This window comes from Cygnus olor, chromosome Z, assembly GCF_009769625.2.
Source record: "Cygnus olor isolate bCygOlo1 chromosome Z, bCygOlo1.pri.v2, whole genome shotgun sequence".
NCBI lineage: Eukaryota > Metazoa > Chordata > Aves > Anseriformes > Anatidae > Cygnus > Cygnus olor.
The window spans coordinates 34,593,317-34,617,283 of record NC_049198.1 but is presented as its reverse complement, the minus strand read 5'-3'; the positions used below and the strand labels follow the sequence as shown (position 1 = coordinate 34,617,283).

The following is a 23,967-nucleotide window of genomic DNA, read 5'->3' as shown; positions in this document are numbered from 1 at the left end:
TCACTCTTATCTCTCACGTTTCAGTTTAGGACAAGTACTAAGTAAATGAGAAGGTGTAAGAGGATAAAGTTAACTTTAATGGGGTTTTGTATGGGAGATGTGGATACTTCAGTTTGGAAGCTTCTTGTGGAGCCACAGAGATGTTTTCTGCATCTTTGTGTAAAAAATAATCAGCAAGAGTTCTGGATGGTGTTTGCATAGGGCCAGCCACAGCAGACTTTTTACATATATAACCAGTCAGTACATAGATGTGGCAGTATCTCTGTATTTAGGTACAGTAAAGAAATAAAAATAAATAAATACATTGGCTAAATTGTCAGTAATCTCAGCAGGTAGCTGAAGGATGAAATGAGCCATGGAAGCTAAGCTACTTTTTCAACCGTGAAACTGACCTCCTTAGGTCAGGGTTATGACATGCTGGTAGACTGAGTAGTGTATAGAAGCTTTACTGCTGCTACCTGCGGTGGGAGAAAAAAGGGGACTTGTAGTTCCAAGGTTATCTGTCACCTTCCTGTGAATACTACATGTTCATTCTACAATCACAAACTTTTTTTAAAAAGTGTTAATGTATTGCAGAGCATTTAAAACATCAGTGAGTTATTACTGGAAACATTTTGTATAAGGCTAGAAAATGTACAGTAGGGAACTAGCCCTCCTTGGCAGGAGGTAGGCAGGGTGATGTAATGGTCCCTTCCTTCTCTAACATTTATGACGCTAAATTTTATAACTGAGTATACTTTTCAAAAAAAAAAAAAAGATGAAAATGTTACACCCTCTATCATTAAAATAAATAATTTAGAGCAGGACATAATTGTGCTCTCAGATCTGCATGGCAGAAATCAGCTCCATTGCTCTGCTCTCCCTATGTATATGTTAACATTGATCCCTAGGCAGGATGTGTATGTGGGGGTGCACTCTGTGTCTTGAGGATCTAAGAGGAGTACATTGCCTTATATCTTATTGATGAGTTCAGAGTTCATTCACATCACCTACAAGAAAAACTGAAACAGCATATGGGATAGGTATAGGTCTATGATTCCTGCAGTCTGTCTGTAATTAGATTCTTAGATACTGTTTTCTAGCAATATTTTTGATATTAGTGTGAGAATGTAGAGATTGTCCATAAAATGTCATACAAGATTTGTGTCTAGGTCTTCATAATGAAATGCATGTAAGATAAACATTTTTCCAGGCCCTTCCAGTTTTAAGAACCATGAGTAGTCATATATTTTTCTGTAAAATTTGCTTTGTTGGGTGTCTAAGTGTTGCTTAAATGTATTTTTACATATACTCCATTTCCTGGTACATAGTCACACTTTCAGAGGTCAGAAGTGGGAGTGTAGCAGTTTTACTTTAAATATCCAGTTTCAAAATTGCACTGGCATCATTGCAGGCAAAAAGTACATGGATACTATATAGGTACTTGCACAATTAGGTAACTGCACATTTACCGGTCATTTGCATAGGTAATGGATTTTCTTGTAAGCAAACAGGGTAAGAGAAGAGGGGTGAGGTGGCTCATGTCTGGTGCCCATCTTAAAAAATTGCTGCCAGAAGTGGCTCAGTTTGCTTAGTGAGTAAGATTTAGCAAGATTTGTCTGGAATACTTGAGAGACTGTAAACATACTACAAAACCATGTTAACACAAGATTATCTTATTAGACAAACCTCTTGAATTACTTAGGAATGCTTAATTTACTAATGCAAGCCAAAGTCTTAGTTTATTTATTTATTTTATTATATTATATTTTATTTTCTCCTGATATTGTTGTGGCGGGGACAAGAAGAATTTTTTTTTTTTCCTTGGGAAAGGGCATCTTGTCCTATTCCCTAACCACGGACATGTTAGAGACAGTACTTTGCGAGCAGATAGTATTGCTCTCATGCATTCCCTGCGAGGGTGAAGGCAATTGTGCCTGGAGTTGGCCAGCCTGTGGCTGTCCACCATCTGTGTAAGGAATTCACAATCCCAGACAAAAGAAATTGGCAAAGTCTTCTTTCTGTCTGTTCTCCAGAGCCTCAAGATAGCCATAAAACACCTGGACAAAATCAGCAGGTGATGGCAAGGGAAAGAGAATGATCAGTCACAGGCATTGTTGAATCCTTTGAACATTACTTATATCTTGGACACTGCTGTCACCAGACACAGTTTGATCTTTGGTGAGTTTTCTGGAAGTGTTTTTTTCACTGGCTGTATGACAACAGGGGGAACCAGATAATGCTGTGGAGGCAAAGCAGAATTTTCCCATCTTGTAATTTTTATCTCACCTTGTAACTCCAGTTCTTGTTACCTGTATTTGCACTTAAATAGTCATGCAGAAAAAATAAGCAGCTCTTTACATGCAGAAAACACCATCTATTTTTACTTTTGTGACCATCCTAACCAGCAGTACTTAACTGTGATCTGCATCCCAAAATTAACAAATGACTTAAAATTTGAGATCCTTCACTGTCTTTCTTTTTCCTTTCATGTTGATTTACAAAAAAACTTGAAATGATGACAATTTTAAAACAAAGGAATGCAGTTTTCTTCCAAGTACGTTCTTCTGTTAGTACATTCATAACAGAAACATTTTTTTATCCTTATTTATAACTTCTTGTAACTCACTATTGATCATCAGTTATTACCTTTATGTAATTGACTATAAACACAGTACTACTCTGAAACTCTCAGAAAATCCTAGCCTTTAGTTCAAGTCATGTTTTCCTATATTCTTTCTGTACATACAATGTATATGCTTTTTAGCCTGTACAAACTTAGGCATAACAAAAATCAGCTTGAAGTTAAAAAGAGAACAAAAAAGTACCGTGACAGATTAATGCACCTAGAAGAGTGTCAGTGTGTACATGAAACAGAAGTACAGGCACAAGAACATACCACCTTTGGCAGGAGAGGAAAAAGTTTCCTCTCTGTTAACCTGTTGGCAATTAGAGTTTGAATTTCAGTGCATGGGTGCTTAGCATTGAGGCTAACAGTCTTGCCTGTGTCATGGGGTTAAGTTTGTAGCTGTTGTTTTGTTGCGTTCCCAAAGAGAAGTCTAAACCGTACCAAAAATCTGCTGGATCACTTCACACTTCAGCTGTCCCCTGAATCCTCCCTCAGGTTGGCATTTACTCTCTCTTTTTGTCCTCCCCTCCCTACGCTCCTGCAAATACAGCCCTTCACAGAACTGGCATCGAACTTCAATGAACATAACTCTGTCCTGCTAAGTGTATTAATGCGGCACTGTAATTCAGACATGAATCTAGTTGTTTGTCATAAAGTTTGTGTTGGGGATTGTGTGAGCATGTGTGCATGCATCAGTTAACCTGATGTTTTAAGGAAGACAGAAAGTTTACTCTTTGTAGCCCATTTACAGCTTGTAATCAGCTTATATGAACTTTGGGGGGGAAAAAAAAAAGAGTTAAGATAAAAATTTTAAAAATTAGTTGTAGAATATTCTGTTACTTCACGGCAAGATCATCAATAAAACTAAGGAACCCTTACTTTTCATTCTGCTTTCTCAATGTGGAAAATATATATAGCATCCCTAGAATGCATTACCAAAAGTGTTAATATCTTATAACAGCAGTCATAATAATCCTTTTACTCTAGCTAATCATGTGCTAATCTGTTGGTAAGTCAAAAGTATTAGACCATTTTAAATTCATTGTGTCAGCTCAGCTGAAGTAACTGACATGGTGCTATAAACATTTGGGAGAAAAGTTCTTCAAACTAAAATGACTGTGTCATAAACTATAGAATTTTGCTAGCTCTACACAGTAAATCTAAGGATGTAATTAGGTTTAGATCCTGGACAAAAGCATTTGAGTGTACACAGAAACAGAATATTACTGCTGCTTTCCCGATGTGTACTGTTTCTGAACTGGATTTCAGTGTTTACTAGTGTTCACTATGCAGCTAAGAATAGCTCACTATCTGAAAGATTTTTCTATTTGCAACCTTTTCTTCCTGCAAAAGTGTGACTAATGTTTGCACAAAGATATTTGTTCCTGAGTTTTTTGATGTTTGTAACCAAAGAGGGAATTTAGCATATTTTATTTATTTTATTTAAAATTTGTCTTAGGTTGTGTAGCCTAAAGTAATTACTTAGGCTTTTATCCATTCTGTTGCTAAAGCTTACCTCCTTAATGGTTAATATGGTTAATAATGGTTAATGGTTAATATTTCAGAACTTTTCATTGTCTCGTCTGCCACTCTTTTGACAGCATGCTTTGCATTACTCCCTGAAAGCCTAAATCAGAAAATAACACTTTTCATAATTAGAATACTCAGATCAGACTCAATAAAAATAGCATAGAAATTGGATAAACAGAAGGATTTGTGTTCCCTCTTTGTCTTATATGAAAAATGGGCACGTGTTATGTTTTACATGGTTTTATCTTTGTTAAAAGATTTCAGTGATCACCCATGTAGCAGTGAAATTCCCTTTTCTTTATTTGTCAGGATAGTACATACACTGGCTCATTTCTTCCTGTTTAGAATATTTTGAGTTAGACACATTGTCAGAAGAGAGTTTGTTTCATATTAAACATGTGAACACATCAGAATATTGTAAATTTCAATAAGACTCTTATTGTGAAATTGTTTCTATAATCACAGTTTGAAAAATGGCTTTTGCATTATAAATTGGAGAAAGCACTTTTTATTTTAGATTGCAACTTTCATAATGTTTACCTTATATGTGGACATGAATTTCTTATGTCTACATGGAAATTTTTCATATCTTACAAACAACTAAAATTTAAGCTTATGATTCTGAAGATTCAGTCATTTAAAATTCAGAACTACAGAAGTAATTTAAGAAGCTCTTAAGAAAATGCAGACCTGAAGACTAATCATTATTTTTGTCATTTTACCTAAAATAGGGATGTATCTTATTAACATATTAAAATATGTAAAATATTTGTTTTGCATTTCTGATTTTTTTTTAAAAGCAAGTATAGTTTTCTATTATAATAGCCTTTTGCAATCCTTTATGAGGTTTTGATTTTTTTGTTTGTTTCTTATGTAGAGTTTTTGATCTTTTACCCCCCATAGTTTAATACCAAATCTGAGTCTTACTGTTTATGTTTTTGTTAGCAATTGACAGCAGATACAGAGTTAAGTCTGATTAGTGAAAGACTTGTTCTGTAATAGAGAATACTGTGGCTACACTTGTATTGTGGTGTTTGAGAGTCAACTGGAAAAAAAAATAATGATTGCAATGCAGAAACAGAAAAACAGAGGGCATGGAAAAAGTAGTTTCACATATGAAAAATAGACTACTTTACCCTACTGTGTTAAAATCTGGAAGTTCATATAAATAGTGTGTATCAATGCAATTTTCCACCAAATGCATTCACACTCTGCTTCTTTTACTTAGATTCTGTGTGTGTACTTTACAGTCTTCACTGCTTTTCAGTGTTGGCCTGCAAACTCAGTTTGCTGACAGTTATGAACAGTGACCTTACGAAATTTGGTCCTGACTGAATGAAGCAACATGATCTGTCCTCTGCCTGAAAGGACCACGAATTATAGCTGACCTCAAGCAAGATATTTAGACTGAGGAATCTTTCAGTTGTATGTTCTCTGATTATATTGCCCATAGAGGAATCCATGAACTAAAAGGTAGTGCAGTTATTATTGTATAGTCAAATTTTGTGATACCTGAATTTACTGTGGAAGAGACAAAACAATTATTTCAGGTCATCAGATATGAACCAATTTTAAAAAGTTTATCTTTATGAAACCAACCAACCAACTTGCAGGTTTCCATTTTAGAAGACCAAAGAAAGAAAACATAGCTCAACAGTTGCTTGGATATGCTTCAAGATATACTTGGAGCTTAGATGTGTTTGGAAGGCATAGAGATACTCAGCATAGTAGGTAAGTTCATGCCTTAGTCCTCACAACTATCTAACTGCTATTGCTGACTACTTAACTCCTTTGTATGTTCAATGGCTAAACTTGGCCCCAGTGGGATACTGCTAGTAGGTGGCAGTGATTTTTGTTTGTGCAGTTGTTGGATGTTTTGTCAGTTTTTAAGGGAGAGGGCTTTTCTGCTCTGAAACAGCTAAGTTCTGTGTTTGTGTCTCAATAGAGAATATTTTACCTACTGTATGGATTGGTCATGAATCTTAAGAGCAAACAGAATACAGAGCTTATACGCTGTACTTTACATCTGTCAGTTTCAAAGCACTATAGAAAAGAGGTGATTTTTGTTATTCTCACTTCCAGATGGGAAACTGAGGCAAAAATGAAGGAAAATGACTTACACAATGTAATAATAGTAGACTGTGACAGGCATTATCCTTTTCTTAGGCTCGGGGTAAATTAAACTGGCTGACAGCTTTCAGATTCCTCTCTGGATGCTGTTCAAAGGTAAAAGTCAGATCTGGACATTGTCGGTGCAGGGACAATCAAAGATCTTCTGAACCCATTTTTACAAGTGGTTTGGTTAAACCTTGATAAAGCTGTGTGTGTGTTCTTACTCAGAAATGAAGTGGCCTGAAGTACTTTTCTGGTCTCTTTCATGTGCAGAGTTGCATTCCCCTATCTCTTGGCATTATTCATTCACATGACTAAAATTGACTGCTGATGGATCCAGATTGCTTTCTCTCCTCTCTTCCTTCTTCTCTCCCTTCTCTCTCTTCTCTCTTCTTTTCTCTTCACTATGCATACTTTGGCTAGTCTAGTTGTGTAAGAGTTTGACACCCAGATCACCATTCAGTTTGAGCATGTTCCTCAGATCACTCATGCATTTTTAAAAGTAGTATTTAATTAAAGTATATGGAATTGTTTATTTATAGAGGAATCTGAGTTTGCAGCACTGTATCTGAGACAGAAGCCACATTCCCTGGACTAGGTACTTAAGTGACTTGTCCAAAGGTGGCCTTGGTCTTGAACTTTTGCGTATGTGAAGAAAAAGAAAATTATTAGTGACTGAAGTTACTCAGAATAGTGTTATACCAGGAGGTTAGTGTTTGTAGTATCAGGCATTCAGTTTGTAAAACATTAAATAAATGTACTGTGCTATATAAATATTTTTGCATAGTTGTCATTACTATTACCATGAGTTGACTCATGTTGCTCTTCAAGTGTCCTGTAAACAGCCCTGAATGGAGTGATGGTCTGTAAACAGGAGCTTGAGGAATCCTGCTGTAGAGGTTAAGATGTTTCTCCCACTGGCTGGCTGTCCTGACGGCTTCCTCTAGAAGCCACTGACAGTACAACCAAGTTGGTAGAATGAAATTAGGCTCATTGCTCAGTGACTTCTTTTCATGCCCCGTGGAAAGCTGGGGTGCGTTTCTCTTTCCTCAGTTTCTTATTAGGGCTGTAAGAGTGAAGATGTGAAAACACTGTAATGTTGTTACTGCTACATCTTTTTGCTTAGTGCATGTGAGATGAAGCTCTATAACCTGGTATTTCTCTTTACAGAATGGAAATGGTTGTGATTTAAATATACATACAGCTCAAGCAGAGCTGTGCCATAACGAGATATATAGGAAAAAAAATAACAGAGTAGAACACCAGCTGAAAAAAATTATTCAAGGAGATTTCTTTTCCTGCCATTAGGAAGCATGTAAAAAGCAAGCTGAGTAGAAAGAGCAGTTTCTGGTATGGGTCTCTGGTCAGAAGTGGTAACCAGAATTTGTAAGTATAGGTATGTAGTTGGTATCTAGCAGACACTTCCGTCTCCCAGCTGATTATTGAAATTAATTCTATCTTGTAATTGTTTTAGCTCAGTGTTCTGCAAAGCAGAGTTTTTTTTCCACCTTGTTTGCCATGCTCAAAGGAATATATATTACAGCCTGTCATATCATAAAATGATTTAATCTCTGTAATTCAGTAATGTGATACACAAAAAAAAATACAATGTAGTTTTTTCCCCATGATGAAGTGTGGTCAGCGTACTGACATTCAGGTAGAATACATCTTAAGTTATATCCCTTATTTTATTATGCAAATGTATTTGTCTTTTTAAAGTGGAGAACACTTCTGTTTCCAATTTTGTTGCTAGAATAAATGAAATGCAAATAGATAATCTTAAAATACTTTTATGTTTGGAGAAAGAATAGGTGTACCATTTTATGTGGGCACTGCATCATGGAACAGCTACTTAATTTCAGGAAACAGTCTAATGAATATGAACACTTTGGAAATTAGTTGCCCATTTCATTAATTGTTTATTTGTGAATGAAAAGAGCTAGTCAAGCAGAGATACTGTTTGGTTTCTGGAAATTGCTCCACCAAACTATCTCCAGATGTTGGGGGAGGTGGGGAAGGAAGAAACTTCATCCACATTTTAATATGTGAAACTTTTGTATCATGTTTACGATTCATGGCCTGTGTTTGGATGCCATTTTTGCTTTGTCTCCTGTCTACTACATCTTCTTTTCTCCCACTTTTTGTCCAGAAAAATGAAGTTTGTAACAAAGAACCTACAGCATTAACTTTTGCTGAAATATAAAGTGCCAAGCTGAAGAAAAGAAACTGGTTGAAACATTTTCAGTTTAAATAATATAAAGTTTGCATTTTTCTCCTTTTAGAAATCATTGAAAGAAAACATTTACTTGTTATAAATCATTGTGTTGAAGGATAAATGAAGTATGTTTTACAAGAAAGAACAGATAATTACAAAAAGTAATGAATTTAAGTGAAAGTCTTGGTAGTAAACATGTTGCTGCAGTGCTTGCTTTAAGATGCTCTCTTTCCAACTTGTTATACAAATGACTGCATTCTAATAAGCAGCAGATTTTTTCCTGAATCTGCACAGGGTATTTATTGAACAAGTCTGTGTTTTGCTTTCAGTACTTTCAATCTTCTGTCTTTCCCTTTTTAACGTTGAAATTTTCTGGACTGTATGCTTAGATTTTTGTCAGTATTTCTTTGCTCCTTTAGCTGAGCAACAGCTCAGTTCTTATACCCTTTACTCTTTCCAAACAAAGGAATAAAGCCCCTATCCATTTTTACTAAGAACTATTAGGAAGGCTCATTTATGAGTGATAACCAGCCAAAAACAACACTGGATTTGTGTTCAGGGTTGAATTGTACATGTCTGTTAAAAAAAGCAACTGTGCCGCAGTTCACTTTACAGTTATTTTCCAGATTATTCAAAATACTTGAGCATTAGAAGAATCTGTCTAGTCCCACAGGAAAAACTGTCCAATAAGCCTCTCCCTTCATCTGAGGGTCATAGAGGAAACCCTGGCTAGACGTTTTGGTGACTAATTTAAAATATCTGGCAAGACAATTGATAGCACCCTTCCTTTGTGTTGTGACAAATATATTTCGACTGCAGTTTATTAACATAATCCAAAACAACCACAGACATATTGCATGTATTATAGCATAGAATTAGAAACATTTTTTGCACATCACAGTCTTTACTCTCTCTCTTTTTTGACAAGGATCTGGATAATTGCCTCAACAAATGAACTGCCGTGTTCAGTCTGTTTCTGTAATTTCATAAATTGTTTTCCATGCTAAAACTAAGCAAGCTTTTACTGAGTAAGTATAAAGAACCACAGTGTAATTACAGTAGCAGTATTATTAAAAAGTGTGACAGAAATGGCAGTTTAACTGACAGGTACTTTTTCTTTGCTTTATTACAACAAATTAAGTATCTCATTGAGTGCCAGTTAGTGAGCAACAGTGTCTTCTGCCTCTCTTTCCCTCTCTTTTTCACACACACATTCTCACGCACACATGCATGTTAGAGCTGAGACTTATCATAGAAGATTACCACATAAGCTGGATCATAAATTTCTAGCTGAAGTTCCTACTGCTCCAGGAAATTTTATTTCAAACTAAAACCAAGTTATTGGCTTTTTTTCTTACCCACTCCCCCCAACCCTTTTGTGTGTGTGTGTGTGTGTGCGTGGTTGTCTCACACTTATCTAAGTTGAATACCTAGCTTGAGTATCACCCTTAAATTGAATCTTTAACTCTTGTGTATCTCCCTTTGTCTGATTATGTCAGTTCTTTGTATAGATAGAATTAGAATTATGCCCGTTACATGGATAGAAAAAGTGAGACAAAACATGATCGCCTTTACCAAGAGTCAGAACCAATGACCAAGCTAAGAACGAAACCTAAATTTGCTGTCTTAATCACTGAACTATAGTCCCTGCAATCACTACAGCCTTGATCCAGAGCGCACCAAAATCAGTGAAAAGAAAGATTTTTACCATGTTCTATATGTAATGTAAAGTAAGCTCCTTGCTTTATATATATATTATTTTTTCCTCTTAATTATATGGTTATTATAGTGCAGCTTTCTCAAAAATACATTGCCTTTGTAGAGAGCAATTGAAATTGATCACTAATACTGATATAATTTGAATGAGTATTAGGGACTAATTTACCTGTCTAATTTACCTCCTGTCCTTTTCACTTATTTTCAGTTGCATATATTTTTGTATGAGAAATGCTCACACATTCCCAGTTGACTCGTTGTTCTTAAAAATGTGTATATTTTAAATCTCTGGACCGTTTATTCTTTATATTTTTTAGGGCTCTGTATTCAAACCTTTACTTTTTCAAATCCTAAAATCAGCAGAGGTGCAAAGGAGTATTCTTCAAATATTCCACAAGATATCAGATTTGAGTTAGATTTCACGCTAGATAGGAGATCATTACATTTAAGTCATATGCACAGACACTAAACTCTGTTAGGTGTAAACATTAAACTCGTGGACAATATAAACTACAATAAGTATAAGATTAGCATGTGTATCAGTGGGTTTATAAAGTGTATGCAGGTTGGAGCCGTGTGGCTTGTGAAGTTAACTTTACTGTAGAAAAAGTCAAAATCTGAAGTGTTTTTGTGTGTGTGTGTGTGTGTGTGTGTGTGTGAAAATACTTAGCTGTAAATAAGATTTAAAAAGTCTTTTTACAGATTTCAAAATTTTGGATGTAGTTTATGTTGTGAAGACTATGGCAAATGTCAAGATTTTTAATGTCATTCTATTTACTGTCTGTAGTGTGACATGTCCAAAAGTTTTTATGAGATTAATAAAATAACTACAAATAAAGACTGAGTTTATCATGAAAAATAAAAGGTCATTCCATTTATGTTTTGTAGTTGTTAAATGCTTCTGAGAACCAGGAAAAATGAGAAGAAGTAACTCCACTACTTAATGAACTGAGCCATGGTGATTATATTTACTTACTCACTTCACAAAAAAGGACTGTATAAAAGTATGCCTTGATTTATATCCTATATCAGTTGTGATCTTTAGAGATCTATTTGCATAACAGCTCAGGATCTGCTTACAGACTTATAGATAACTGAACTAATTTTTAGGTGGTAGTCTGTCATATTGATTGGCTCACTAGTGTTGATGAACTCTATAATACCAGGGAAAAAGCCTAACCAAGTGGTGGTACCAAGAATTCTCCTGGTAAAATATTTTTTAAAACAAATCTTTTGGAGAATAATGTTTAAAACTTTTATAAAAGTGTTCTATAAAAGTCTATAAATCTCTATTTAATACTATGGCATTTTGAATCTGATTTTAGCATATCTGATCCTTCAGTTATACTTACCTTTCTTGTATATCACTCAGGCATACGTTTGAATATTCTCAGATCTTGACAGTATCTGGTTAAGAACCTATACAATGTCACATATTCAGGCAATTTATTTTACTATTCTTCTTAGACAATGTTTTGGGGATTCTGATTTCTTAGATGTGTAGTAATTTTTAGCTCCAAGCTTGGCACAAGTAGAGGGACTTTTCCTCTAGTATTCTCATAAAGTTGAAAATATTAATTTGCAGAATCTGAATCAGGTAAACAGTTGAGTAAACAGCAACATTAGGGAAACCAGATTTTCTACAGCTTTGTTTTTAGGATAGAAAATTATTGCAGAACTGTAACACATCCAAAGCGTTCCCTCCAGTCCCTTTCTGCATCACTCTTGCAATCCACAGCTACCTTTGCTTGGCTTAATAAGAGGTGTGGTGTGACTAGGCAGGAGCTGCTGATTGACCAGCTGGCTGCTACCTTTTCACTATTAAGTAAGTGTAATGGAATGCCCTAGCTGTAAGTACCTGGCAGGCCAAAACAAAAGGTTTTGGGATTGCATGCAGCTTCTGGGTCATGTTTTGTGCAACAACATTATAAAAATTAAATATATTTGCAAAGTCTGCCTTTCTGCCAAAGTCAGTTGAAGTAGATATGTGGATTCAGAAGTTGTGAAGGGGTAAAGCAGATAGACAGATAGACTCTGGAATTGCATAACTATTGTTTCCTTTGGAGACAGATAGGTTGGTAAGACTTATTTATTTTAATCATATTCATAAGTCAGATAAATTACTTGATTTAGTAGAAAAAATACTTGCCTCTTTTCATCATACCCTGGACAGAGATGGGAGTGTGTGTATGGCTTTCTCTGACATTTTTCCATGAGGACATTAGAGCTGAGGGATCTTTTGACTTAAGCTAGTGGATCATGGAGTGTATTTGCCCCCAGCTGCCTCCCATGTGGACAGTTTTCATGCATGTGGAGTTTCGATAAGTATTGCTTTTTGCCAGTTGTTTGCTTGTTGAGAATGTACTGTTTTCTGAGAATGATTCCTCTGGGAGTTGCTCTCATGTTGCTCCATTTTTCACATCCATATTTCATGTTCCTTCAAAAACTGGGAGACTTTTAATGGTTAAAAACAGTACTGTTAGATCAGTTAAGACGCAAAGTAATTCTATCCTATATCTCATTTTTCCTTAAACTATATATATTTGTTGCCCTTGTAGGTTATATCTCATTTTAAAAGCTGTCCTTCAGTTATCAGAATAAAGTCTGAGTAGTTAAGATCTTCTAGTTCAGAACTGCACAGACTAGCCTGAAGAACATTGCAGGTGTTTTACTAAGTAATCTGAATTAAATGGAACTCCTGATGTTTCATAAGAACTGCTAAGCATCCAGGTAACATGCATGCATTGAGGATACTAGTAAAAGCCATTAGAGAGGGCTGTGTGGGTGTGTGTGTGGGGGGTGGTATTTACTCTATTTAGTCACTAAAGAGAATTTTGTATTTCCTCTTTGCATGCTTGTGTGAATGTGTCTATATTTCAACAGAATGGATGCACATGATGCATAGTGGCATGTTTTCATGAGTGAGCTTTCCAGGGCTGTAGCAAGCCAATCTGTTTAATAATATGCCCAGTAGTCTCAAAAACATAGTACTTACCCCTTGACATGTAGAATTTTAAATTCTTCTCAACATGAAAGGTGCAGTTCTGTCCTTTTCTGTATCTGTATCTTTCATATCTCAGTTTGCCTGACATCCACTTTGTTGGGATGCATCGCTCCTGAGCTTGGAGATAGCGATACTTTTTATTAACCAGCTTTCTTGGGCTCCTTTTACTTCCAGGACTTTGTCCCACGATCCTCTACCAAGCAGATCTCTGAAGAGGGCAAAGTCAGCTCTCCCAAAGTCCAGGGTAGTGAGCTTGCTGTGCCGCCTCCTTGCTGCCCTCAGGATCCTAAACTGCACCATTTCATGGTCACTGGAGCCAAGCCTGCCCTTGAGTTTCACATTCCCCACCAGCCCCTCCTTGTTGGTGAGAATGAGGTCCAGCTCAGCACCTCTCCTTGATGGCTCAATGATTTCCCAAAGCACGTCAAGTACTTAAGAAAAAAGGACCAATCTATCACAGACCCAAAGTCTAATTTGAATTCAAAAACCGTACCTGACCACAAAAAAACAGGAAGCATCAAAAAAATCACAGAAGTGGCAATTTTATTTTGGGAGAATTATGCAGGTCAATTCCTCTCATCTGCTGGGATTCCCTTCAACAGTATTGAATTTGGATGTTGACACTAATGGAGAATTTACAGAGCTACTCGAGTTATATGTTTCTTTTAGTAGCATTTAATAGTATTACTATCTGATAACTATTAGATACTGTCCTAGTGTGTAATTAGGTGAGTGAGATACCTTCTGACTTATCAACTTTGCCAGTCTCTTAGGAAGCATCTGCTTTTCATCTTTGTAGCCCTTATTGAATGGAGCCATTGTTTCAGAAGAGGGCAGAAATTCTTAATACGAGATGAAGAATATTACCCTATATACATACAGCCTAAAAGTGCTCTACCAATAGGCTTGAATGAGACTTTGGAAAAGTAATACAGTATGTATGGGTGTATGGATGCCTGCTAATAGTGATCTTCAAAGTCTTCAGACAGTTCTTATATACATGAGACCTCTATTCGGCTGTTTAGTCCAAAGAGGTTCTGAATTTGTTTCTCCTACCTCCATCATGTATACCTTCCATTTCTGTGATGTTTCTTGAGTTCCTTAGTCCTGGTTCTCAACTACCCTTCTTTCCAAGCCTCGTTGTTATTAATGCCTGCCACCACACACAATTTTTTTTATTTTTTTTTTGTCAGCCCATATCCCAGCAAAGTCATTTCTCCTAAGTAGGAGGAAACAGTATTCAAGCAAGGCCTTTGCAATCTTTCCCTGTCTAATGAGCTCCATCTTCCCTCCAAAGCCTGTATTCTAGAAACTGTCCACACTCTCTGCCTGCTCATCTTGTCCTTGTGCTCCCTCCTCAGAGATGTCCCCAACTCACACCCTGCTTAATGCACTAGCACCAAGGCCACTTGACCCTGACCGGCATGCCCTGCTTCCCTATGAAAGGTGGGAGCAACTTTGGGTGGGTTGCAAGGAGTTGTGTGGAACACCACTTAGAGAAAGAGAGGTATTTGAGGAAGAGGAGACACACTTTGTGTAGCCAGAGAGGATGCTTTCTCCTAAACTGTAACCCCTGGTCCTCCTCTCCGCACATTCCCCTGCCTCCTGGTACTAGGTAGATCTCAGGCTTCCTCAGGGTTTCAGGAAAGAGCTGAACATGCCTGGGATGGAAGGAAGGGAAAAAGAGTGGAAGAAGAGGAGAAAAATTGAGAGTCTAGATGTATCTTTTTTGGACTTCTCATCCCCACATACATGGCTGCTCTCCTGCCTTCTCCTACTTTTAGAATTAATGCTTTATAAAGTTAATTCTCAGGGTTTCCTCCTGGTCTGTTAATTGTGTCTGAAAGCAGTCACTCAGAAAATCAATGGAACAGGACTAGAGGTAGCTTCTTCATGTGAGGACCTGTTTTTAGTCTTGAGTTTTGGCTTTAACTTTTCTAGCTTCTGCAGGCAGTAGTTTAAATTTTAGACCTGAATAAACTGAGGCTCCCAATTTGTTTTGAGGGCAGAATCTGGTCCTACCTGCTAGACTGACTTTTTGTGCTGTCATTGGGGCATCTCTTGATGGTCACTACAGCTCAGAAGAGCGTTCTTTGACTACTAGTGGGGATCTCACGATATGAGATAACCCCACAGTGCAGCCCTGTGCTGCTGGGAGATACCTGGCCTGCTTTTACAGAAGCTTTCTCAAGTGCTAGAAGCAATATAGCCAAATTTGTATGGAGTGCTGTTTGGGCTCATTTGTTTTGCTAAGAAGTGTTTTAGGAATTTCTGCATGGCATTGCACTGTGCAATACAGACATCGCTGGCCCCCTTCCTGCCGCTCTCTGGGCCAGACAATGAATCAACGTTTTTATTTCTGAGAAGTATACTAACACCATGCTGAAGTCTGCTGCCGTCTTCTTGTGTAGTTTGGTCTTTGCGTAGGAAAACTAGGATTATTCTCTATACTTGACTTTCACACACAATTAAAAATGGTGCTTATATATATATTAAACAAACAAAAAAATAGGTCAGAGGAAAAAAGATATTAAATATCACTAATTTATAACATCTTGATAACTGAACAATTCAGGTTCTTTATTATAAAGAGAGGAAAAAGTAAATCTAGCTTAAGCTGGTGGGTCCTTTATGACAATGTACTTCACTAATCACTGCTTATGTACAGTCTAGCAATGAAAAAAAGGTTAACACTCATAAGTGCTTTTTCCTTCTGTTTTATGTTGTTTTTTATCATTTTGAAAGGGATTTACATTTATTTAAAGACATTTTTCTAAATTTTGCTTTGAATACAAATCATGTCATACAACTTTGCCAAAATAAACTTGGCAGCTTATATTTTCTTTCCTTTTTTTTGAGTGTTGGCATGTAATGAATATTAATGGAGCATCACTTCCTGGTTTCTGGCATGATACTTTCTTCATGTAAATACTGCTTTTTGAAATACCAAAAGCCATGTGCAGTTCAAAATCTTCAATTAAATTTAGATGAATTGATAAAGAATCTCCATTTTCTGTTTTGTGAGAGCTTGGATGTGTTTGCTTCCTAGTGAAAATTTTAACTATTTTTTAAAAGAGTAAGAAAAAAGTAATTCCATGAGTTTAACTCCCTTCTCAGGTACTTAGTACCTTGTTCCTCAATGCCTGTATTCAAACTCCTCAAGTTAAAGGCACTCTTCATTTTCAGGATTTTATAGCACCAAGCACATTGTTGGCAATCAAATAATAATAGGGAGAAGTGAATCAATCTGGATAAAGTGGAACTGACCTGAATTTGATCCTTAAACTCAAACCAACCACAGCTATTCTGGGGTTTAATTTTTTTTTTGTTTTTGTTTTAGAAATTATTATCACACACCTCTGCACCATCTGGCTTTTCCTAGGAGTGGAAACAGACTTATCAACATACTGTAACAGAGTCTGTTTTTGTGGTGTGTCTGGCATAGTTGTTACCAGAAAACTCTGGAAATCTCACCAGAAAGGCAGCTTTTATGCAATTTCCAGACCAGTTTTCACACCAAAGAGGATTAAGTGGTAAGCGGAGTGGAGAAAGAATCTGTGCTTGTGGTTGCATCTTGGTTTTACCAATCACTAATTTGTACTAGGCTGAATGTTGCTTTTAATTATGACCTGGTGGAACTCTCATGAAAATGAGAGAAAAGGCTCCCATTTGTCTCATTGTGACTTGAACTTTTCATCATGGAAATCCGCTGGCTGTAATGAGGTGACACATGAGTTTCTTGGAGCTGAGTTTAGTCCTCTCTGTATGTGCATGCTTGTTTTATACTAGTGTCGTCCATCATGTAGACCCTGAGGTCTACACTGAGGAACCCATTCCATCTGGCCTGTGCCTTTGTCCCACAGGAGAAGAAAGTTGCAATTAGGGCTGAGTGTGCTGATTTAACTCTTCCTGTGCACAAACAGGCAGTTACTGTGCAGCTGCTGATGGCATGTGCATATGTGGAGGTGGGTGAAAGTGGGGGCTTCAGGGAATGGCATTTGTGACTATGAGGGTAAGAGTCTGCCTGTGGGCTCTGGTCAGAGCTGCTGCTGAATTTATCTAGGGAGGAAGGGCTTTGAGGATCTGCTATAGCAACGTCTGAATTAGGAATACCACTCATACCTGCTATGGTTGACACAGGTTTAAGTGTCCTGTGCAATCTTACAGCCGCACGAGAATCAAAACGTAAACCGAGAGCAGAACACAACCCTGTCTATTAGACAGTTAAGCTTTGCACTTAACTTTGTTGGGCTGGTACATTCAAAATGTGCTAGAAAGCACATGGAGTTTAGAAACCGCAACCCAATATAATAATACCCTCAATTTTATAACTTGTGGGGCAGGAGATTGTTACTGACAGACTTTCAGATTGCTACATTAGGCTCTTCATAAAGCTATTTAAAAAGTCACGACAGGCTCATTCTTCTTTCAGTGAAATAGGACAAAACTCCAATTGATTGCAATGGGAAGAGGCTCTGGGCCAGTGTTAGGTTTTGCACATACAGAGCCATTTCACTTTCTATCTGCCTGGTTTTCTTTTTCCATGAATGTGCACAGTATATGTTTTTGCTGCAAAGCATTTACATGTTAAATGGTGACCAAAGCAAGTTTTGTCCGTTAATGGACTGCTGGGTGCTATGACAGGAATAAATACAGGGCTTAGCATGAGCACAGCATGTGCACCTAAGTATACATGCTGGATTAAAGCCTGCGGACTGGTCTTTGCATAGAAAGTGAGAGCATTCTTGTTTACAAAGCCTGTGCTTAGCACTTTATGTACTGAGTAGCAGCAGGATTACTGTAACTGATTCTAGACCTAGTGTGATCTAACACCAGTCTGGCAGAAGGCAAACTGAACTAAATTTTAAACATGCACTGAATAAAGTATAGATAAACTAGATAAAGTTGGGAGATACCTTATTAAGAGAAGTTGGGAATGCACTAAATGGTTTCAATTGACTTCTTTCTCTATGAAAATGTGTGTTGCTTGATATTTAAGGGTGCTGAACACTGACAAATAGAAATGGACAGTCAGGATCAGATAAATACAAAGTACAAATGAGCACTAAGTTTATTCCTTTGTTATCAAAATAATTGAGAAGAAAAGTGGGTTCAAGTACAATGTAGGCTGCCAAATGGCAAAAGTTGCTTTTATTTAATGCACCATATTAGAATATATTCTTCTAGATGGGACAGCCTGGTTATTCCTGGAACATCTGTTTTAGCTCATGTCCTGTGCTGAATATGTATGTGTCTGAGTGGATGGGTTTTATATATTGACATACTTTTTTTTTTTTTTTTTCTAAGAAAATAAGCTATTTGAAATCATTCATTGGTATGCTTTTTCTGCACTTTCTGCAGAATTCTGAAAGTTTGAATAGGCTTGGAGTATGACTTTCCTTATTCCAGCTCTGAGATAGAGGAACTTTTTTTTTTTTCTTTTTTTTTTTTTTTCAGCAAAGCCCTAACAGCCACTGCCCAATCTGTTTGAGATCTGTGGATAAACAAGATTTCAGTGTCCAGAGCTAATATTTTAACATGCATTTCAAGGTATTAATTCACCTAGTACTGTGAGTAAGGTGGATAGTATCAAAGTCAGACCTGTGACAGCTCCTGTCACTGTGTAAAACCAAAAGCAATGGAAAATCCAAGCAAAACAAAACTGTGTTATTAGACTGCTAGTTTTCCCTCGGGTGCAGTCTAGCATCTGAGATCTTCTTGAGTGATTTTAAATAAATACATGTAGATGAAAATAAGCTATTATAAGAAAATAGATTAGGAGAAAAAATGATTCTTTATTTAATCATGAAAATTCCTGTTTGTCCATATGAACATGCTTTCCTAATGAATCACCTGTTATCATCTCCCTCTTAAAATGCAAAACCAGAAGAGGGCATATTGATCTCTAAAAAACATCTTGGTAGTCATTTGGCCCAATCCAGCTACAATTACTGTGAACTATGAGAGAAAATAATAATAAACTCATATAGTCAGACGCAAGAAATATAGCAGCTCTTGACTACCTGCTTTAAATCTGTTGCTCAGGGGCGAGTAACTGTGACAGACTGTGGTAACTGGTTGGCTACAGTCCACTACAAATGATGAACAATTTGATTACATGGAAATCTTGGGACATTGTACAGATGAATGCACATTATGTAAAGCTGTAGAAATGATATCTGCACAGAAGATTTCTTTCGAAACATAGCAATAAATACGCAGGTACACACAGGAGGCAATGATATTTATAGGACTGATGACACATGAATGAACAATGCTACCATGTAGCAAGCTTTTTACGTTTGATTAGTCTTATCCCTGGTCTTGTGCTTCAAATGTTTTTCTCTTTGGGTCCTGCTTCTTACATTTTAAATAGATGAAGAATATGCAGAGCACCATCAGATAAACATGTGAACTGCAAAGAAGCTGTTTCTAAAGAATTTGTTTCTGTTCTCCCTCCAGTGCTGTCCGCTCCCTGCCTCCCATCTTTCTGCTGCTGCTCACTGAACAGCAGGTGCTTGGGGTCATTCTGGTCTGTAATAGACACTACTGCTCATGTCTAAATTCCTGGGAGTGGGAACATCACCCTCACCCCAACAATCACAGTATTCAGTTGGTTCCAACACGTTTTAAGGCACTGCTGTAACCCTCTGCTTAGGGGTATCCATTCTCCCTTGAGGCAGGGTTTGTTTTAAACAGTCAGTGGCTTGAATAGGGTTTGATGCGTACAGTGCAAGCCACTGGATTCCTTTATTTTTAGGTTTTCTGTTAACATTAATTGTTTATAAAAGTAACTCGTGCATTTAACAAGGAGGTGTAAAGCCAGCATAAAACTTATTCTAGCTTCACTGTTAGCAATTTGCATTACTTTGTCTCAAATGTGGCCCCTTAAGCCACAGCCATGTGGGTTCTGATTTGGTTGCTTTATTTTCTGCCCATGCATGATCAAATGTTACACATAACATTATGAAAACAAGTAATAAGAAAGAAGAAAGTTAGCTAATGTCAAGATCCACAGTACGTGTGTCCCTGTATGCTTTCCAAAACTGAGTCATAAATTAAAATCAGCACAAGAAATTTGAAAGTGTCAAGATATAGCTAATGAGGGTCACTGTGAGTGATCTGGAATGCATTTGTTAGGTAAAACCTTTATACTCAGTTATTTTATGTGTAATCATTTTAAATCTGTTTAGTACAATAGATTTTAGTATCTTAATTGATTCAAATTGTTAAAAATATGCATTGTTCATTTTGGCATGTAACAATACATAAACTGCAGCAGTAGCATTTCAAGTCAATCAAAGTTTCTGTCATCCTTTTGTCAATTCTTGGTAATTAAACAAAAGTGGTAACTCTGGAAGAGGAATGTAGCCTCACTGCTATATATTCCGTCATTTAGAAGTGTAACTAAATCTTTTGCTTTGCACCCAAAAAGAGTGTTAGTCTGGCATGTATTTTCTGTTGTTTATCCCCACACTGGTTCTGAAGTCTTACATATTTATCTTCCCTTCTAGCGAAGTTTTAGTGTAGTACATGCATTGGGAAATCCAGACTCTGCTTTTGAGGGCATATCTCCTATGCCCAACCTGAGACAGACAGAAACCACTGTGACAAGGTTGTTACCTTAATTATGATGCACAGTGGTGAAGGTAATTTCAGAGGATGAGTGTGTTACCTCCCATATGCTTTCAATGGAGACTTGCTGACTAAGCACATACTTATTGCATCAGCCAGAGCCATAAGTGATACAGCATTTATCTTCTGTTCTGTGGAAGTGAATTTTGTTACAGTGAAGAATGTTTACACTTCTAGACCTGCTGGCATACATATTTCTCACTTTCTTCCCTTCCAGCATTTTGTAGATTTCATTTTCTCACAGGAATGGGTAAGATGCTTACCACACATGTATGCCTTAAATGCAGTACTCTTTGATGGTAACCCTAGTACAGCACCTTTCCTTCATCTGATGCTCACATTTTACCAAACCCCTTAATTCTGAATGAGAAGTCTTGTCAAATTTAGTCAAGACAAGCTTCCTTTCATGAAATATAATGGGAAGAAGTGATTCCACAGTCATTAACAAATCTCTCTCTTTTTTTTTTTTTTTTTTTTTGAAAGAATAATTTCATTGCTAAAAGCAACCATCTCTGGAGAACAGGATTATATCCATGAGAGATCTACAGCCCAGCAATGAGGAAAATGAAAATTTTAAGCTCATGTAAAATTTCAAGGGTTCTAATATTGTCTCCACAAAAAGCTTGCTTCAGGTTCATACAAGAAAGACCTTCCCCCTCACAGTTTTTACAGTTTCCATTAGGCCATTGATTTCCCCATTGGTGATTGTCTACTAGGAATCATTGACACTGATTTGTACTCTTTCCTCATAATATCAACATTCTCTGTTTGGAGAATGAAGCCTGGGAGTCTAGTGATTTTAACTGTGACTCTTTCGAGCTGTGAACTTGCTATTCCTTAGTAAAAGAACTGCAAATCTCTCACTTTACTGCCTAATCAACATAGCACACAAGAGCTACTTAGCAGAGACAGGCAGTTTGTGTTTCTAAGAACCTAAGTGTTACAAACTGGTGAATATGCAGCGTTACGCTCAAAGAGATGCTAGATAAATGTAAACTGCTCTCACAAGTCAGTTTTAGAATTAATTGCTAAGTATATGGCTAGCTCCTCTGGTAATTTTGATGATATTCACATCAGCAAACATGTTAAAATGCAGAAACTTCAGAAAGTGAAATTCTGATATCATTTCTTGTGTTGTACTTAGAAGACAGAAACTTTATTTATTGAATTTTGTGACAAAATCATTTTCAATTGTTGATTTGAAGTAAAAATATAAGTTTATGTAAACAGTGAGACTGCGGTATTTACAGAATCGGGGGTATGAGATAGGCATTCAAAAAACAAACAAAACAAAAAAAGTGAAAAGCAAAACAGTGTAGAGCTTACAAGAACTGAAAATATGTATATTGTTGCAGTCCCTTATTTATCTTGCACTTTTTCTTTTTTTTTTTTCAGTAAAAATATCTGTGTCTTCTCACAATTATATTATAAATATTGTCCCTATGTATGACAGTGCCAGTAGATCTTACTTTGATTTCATGCCCCCTCAGAATAAATTAAACCTGTCTTTGTGTACACTTCAAACATGTTCTGCCAGACACAGCATGTCCTGTCTTAGCTGAAATGGACATTGTATGTTGTAAATTTATGCAGTTGAAATAGTGCTTTTAAATAAGTGTTATAATGATTTAGTGAGACATAAATTTGAAGTTCAAATCTATTTAAATTTGAAGGTTGTGGAGAAGAAGAGGCCTGGGAGAACAAAAATATTGTTCTGAGCTCATACTTGATAATGTAGGATGGAAACTCCAACTTTGCACCAGTAGGGGCAGATTTATGCTGTATGTTGGGACATTGGGAGAGGTAAAAAAAATAAAAAATAAAAAATAAATAAATTTAAAGCTTGTGATTTAGCTTATAAAATCAAATAAATATATGAATATATGTGTATTATATTGTATTCCGTGTATTTGTGTTCTTGCATATAGCTAAAGGACAACTTCCTATGAAATAATGAATTCCTTTAGAATTGCTGTAGATTTTCATAATTTTTTTAAACATTCCTATTGTAACCTACATCAAAAGGGCAGCTATGGTTCTTGTGTCTAGCTATACATATGCATTATAAAAAAGTGAGTCTACTGTAATTACCAGTTTGCAAAGCGAATTCCTACAGGGTTTGTACTCTCCCCATTAGTAAAAGAGATAAGTTGAAATGTATTAAAATTTCACTGTACAACTGGGAGTTTTTGTTCACAGTAAATGTGGTAATGTTTCTTCATTGCTTGACTGTTTGTGTTTAAATTTAGGCAGTGTGCCCAACTGGGACAAAATTATAGGATAAAGCTATGTATAAAAGAAAATCCTTCAGAGAAAACCAATAATGTTCTTTACTCTCTTCTCTTCTCTTCTCTTCTCTTCTCTTCTCTTCTCTTCTCTTCTCTTCTCTTCTCTTCTCTTCTCTTCTCTTCTCTCTTCTCTTCTCTTCTCTCTTCTCTTCTTCTCTTCTTCTTCTCTTCTCTTCTCTTCTCTTCTCTTCTCTTCTTTCTCTTCTCTTCTCTTCTTCTTCTCTTCTCTTCTCTTCTCTTCTCTTCTCTTCTCTTTTCTCTTCCTCTTGTTTTTCTTGTTCCCTTCCCTTCCCGCCCTAGCCCTCCCTTTCCCCCTACCCCTCCCCTTCCCTCTTAATAAGCAGTTGTACATGTGATCATGCTCCTTTCTGGCCAAGGTATCTCTCAAGATTACATGAAAGAAATACAAATTTGAGGATGGTTAGTGAACAACGATATCTAATGATGAGAAAAATGTACACCTGTAAATCTGGATTATTTTTTTTTAGGGGGGAGGGGGAAGAGAGAGGTTCCATGGTCTTGGTCTCCTTGTTCTTATAGAATCAGTTTGTGGTTGACAGAATTGATCACTGAAAGAACACTGAAAGATTGAGTCTCTGATTTACTTACCTAAGAATTTATTGTTATACATTATAACTTTAGAACATAAAGTTTGATCTAGATGAGATAGAAAAGACACTTTTCAGTTTAGAAAATATTCAAAATCTTCTAATAATAACTTCTTTTCTGAAAAATAAAACCTTGTAGCTTTTTTATGGAGCTTCTACAACCACTGTTTTCACTGAATGAAATGCAGTACAATGCAGTCTAAAACCATGTTGTTGTTTTTTTGTTTTGTTTTGTTTTTTTTTCTGGCCAA

The 23,967-nt window shown here is 36.6% G+C and overlaps 1 protein-coding gene across 9 annotated transcripts in view; it reads left to right on the top strand.

Annotated features, from left to right (window-relative positions):
• LOC121061714 (zinc finger protein basonuclin-2) overlaps positions 1–23,967 on the top strand; it is a 324,255-nt gene that overhangs the window by 187,197 nt on the left and 113,091 nt on the right. The window contains exon 2 of one of the 9 annotated variants that reach the window (XM_040540983.1): positions 11,070–11,139. The exons of the other annotated variants lie outside the window; for them this stretch is intronic. Within the exon in view, the coding sequence (XP_040396917.1) occupies positions 11,137–11,139 (3 nt within the window). The 5' untranslated portion in view covers positions 11,070–11,136. The remainder of the gene's footprint in view (positions 1–11,069; positions 11,140–23,967) is intronic. 9 annotated transcript variants of the gene reach the window in all.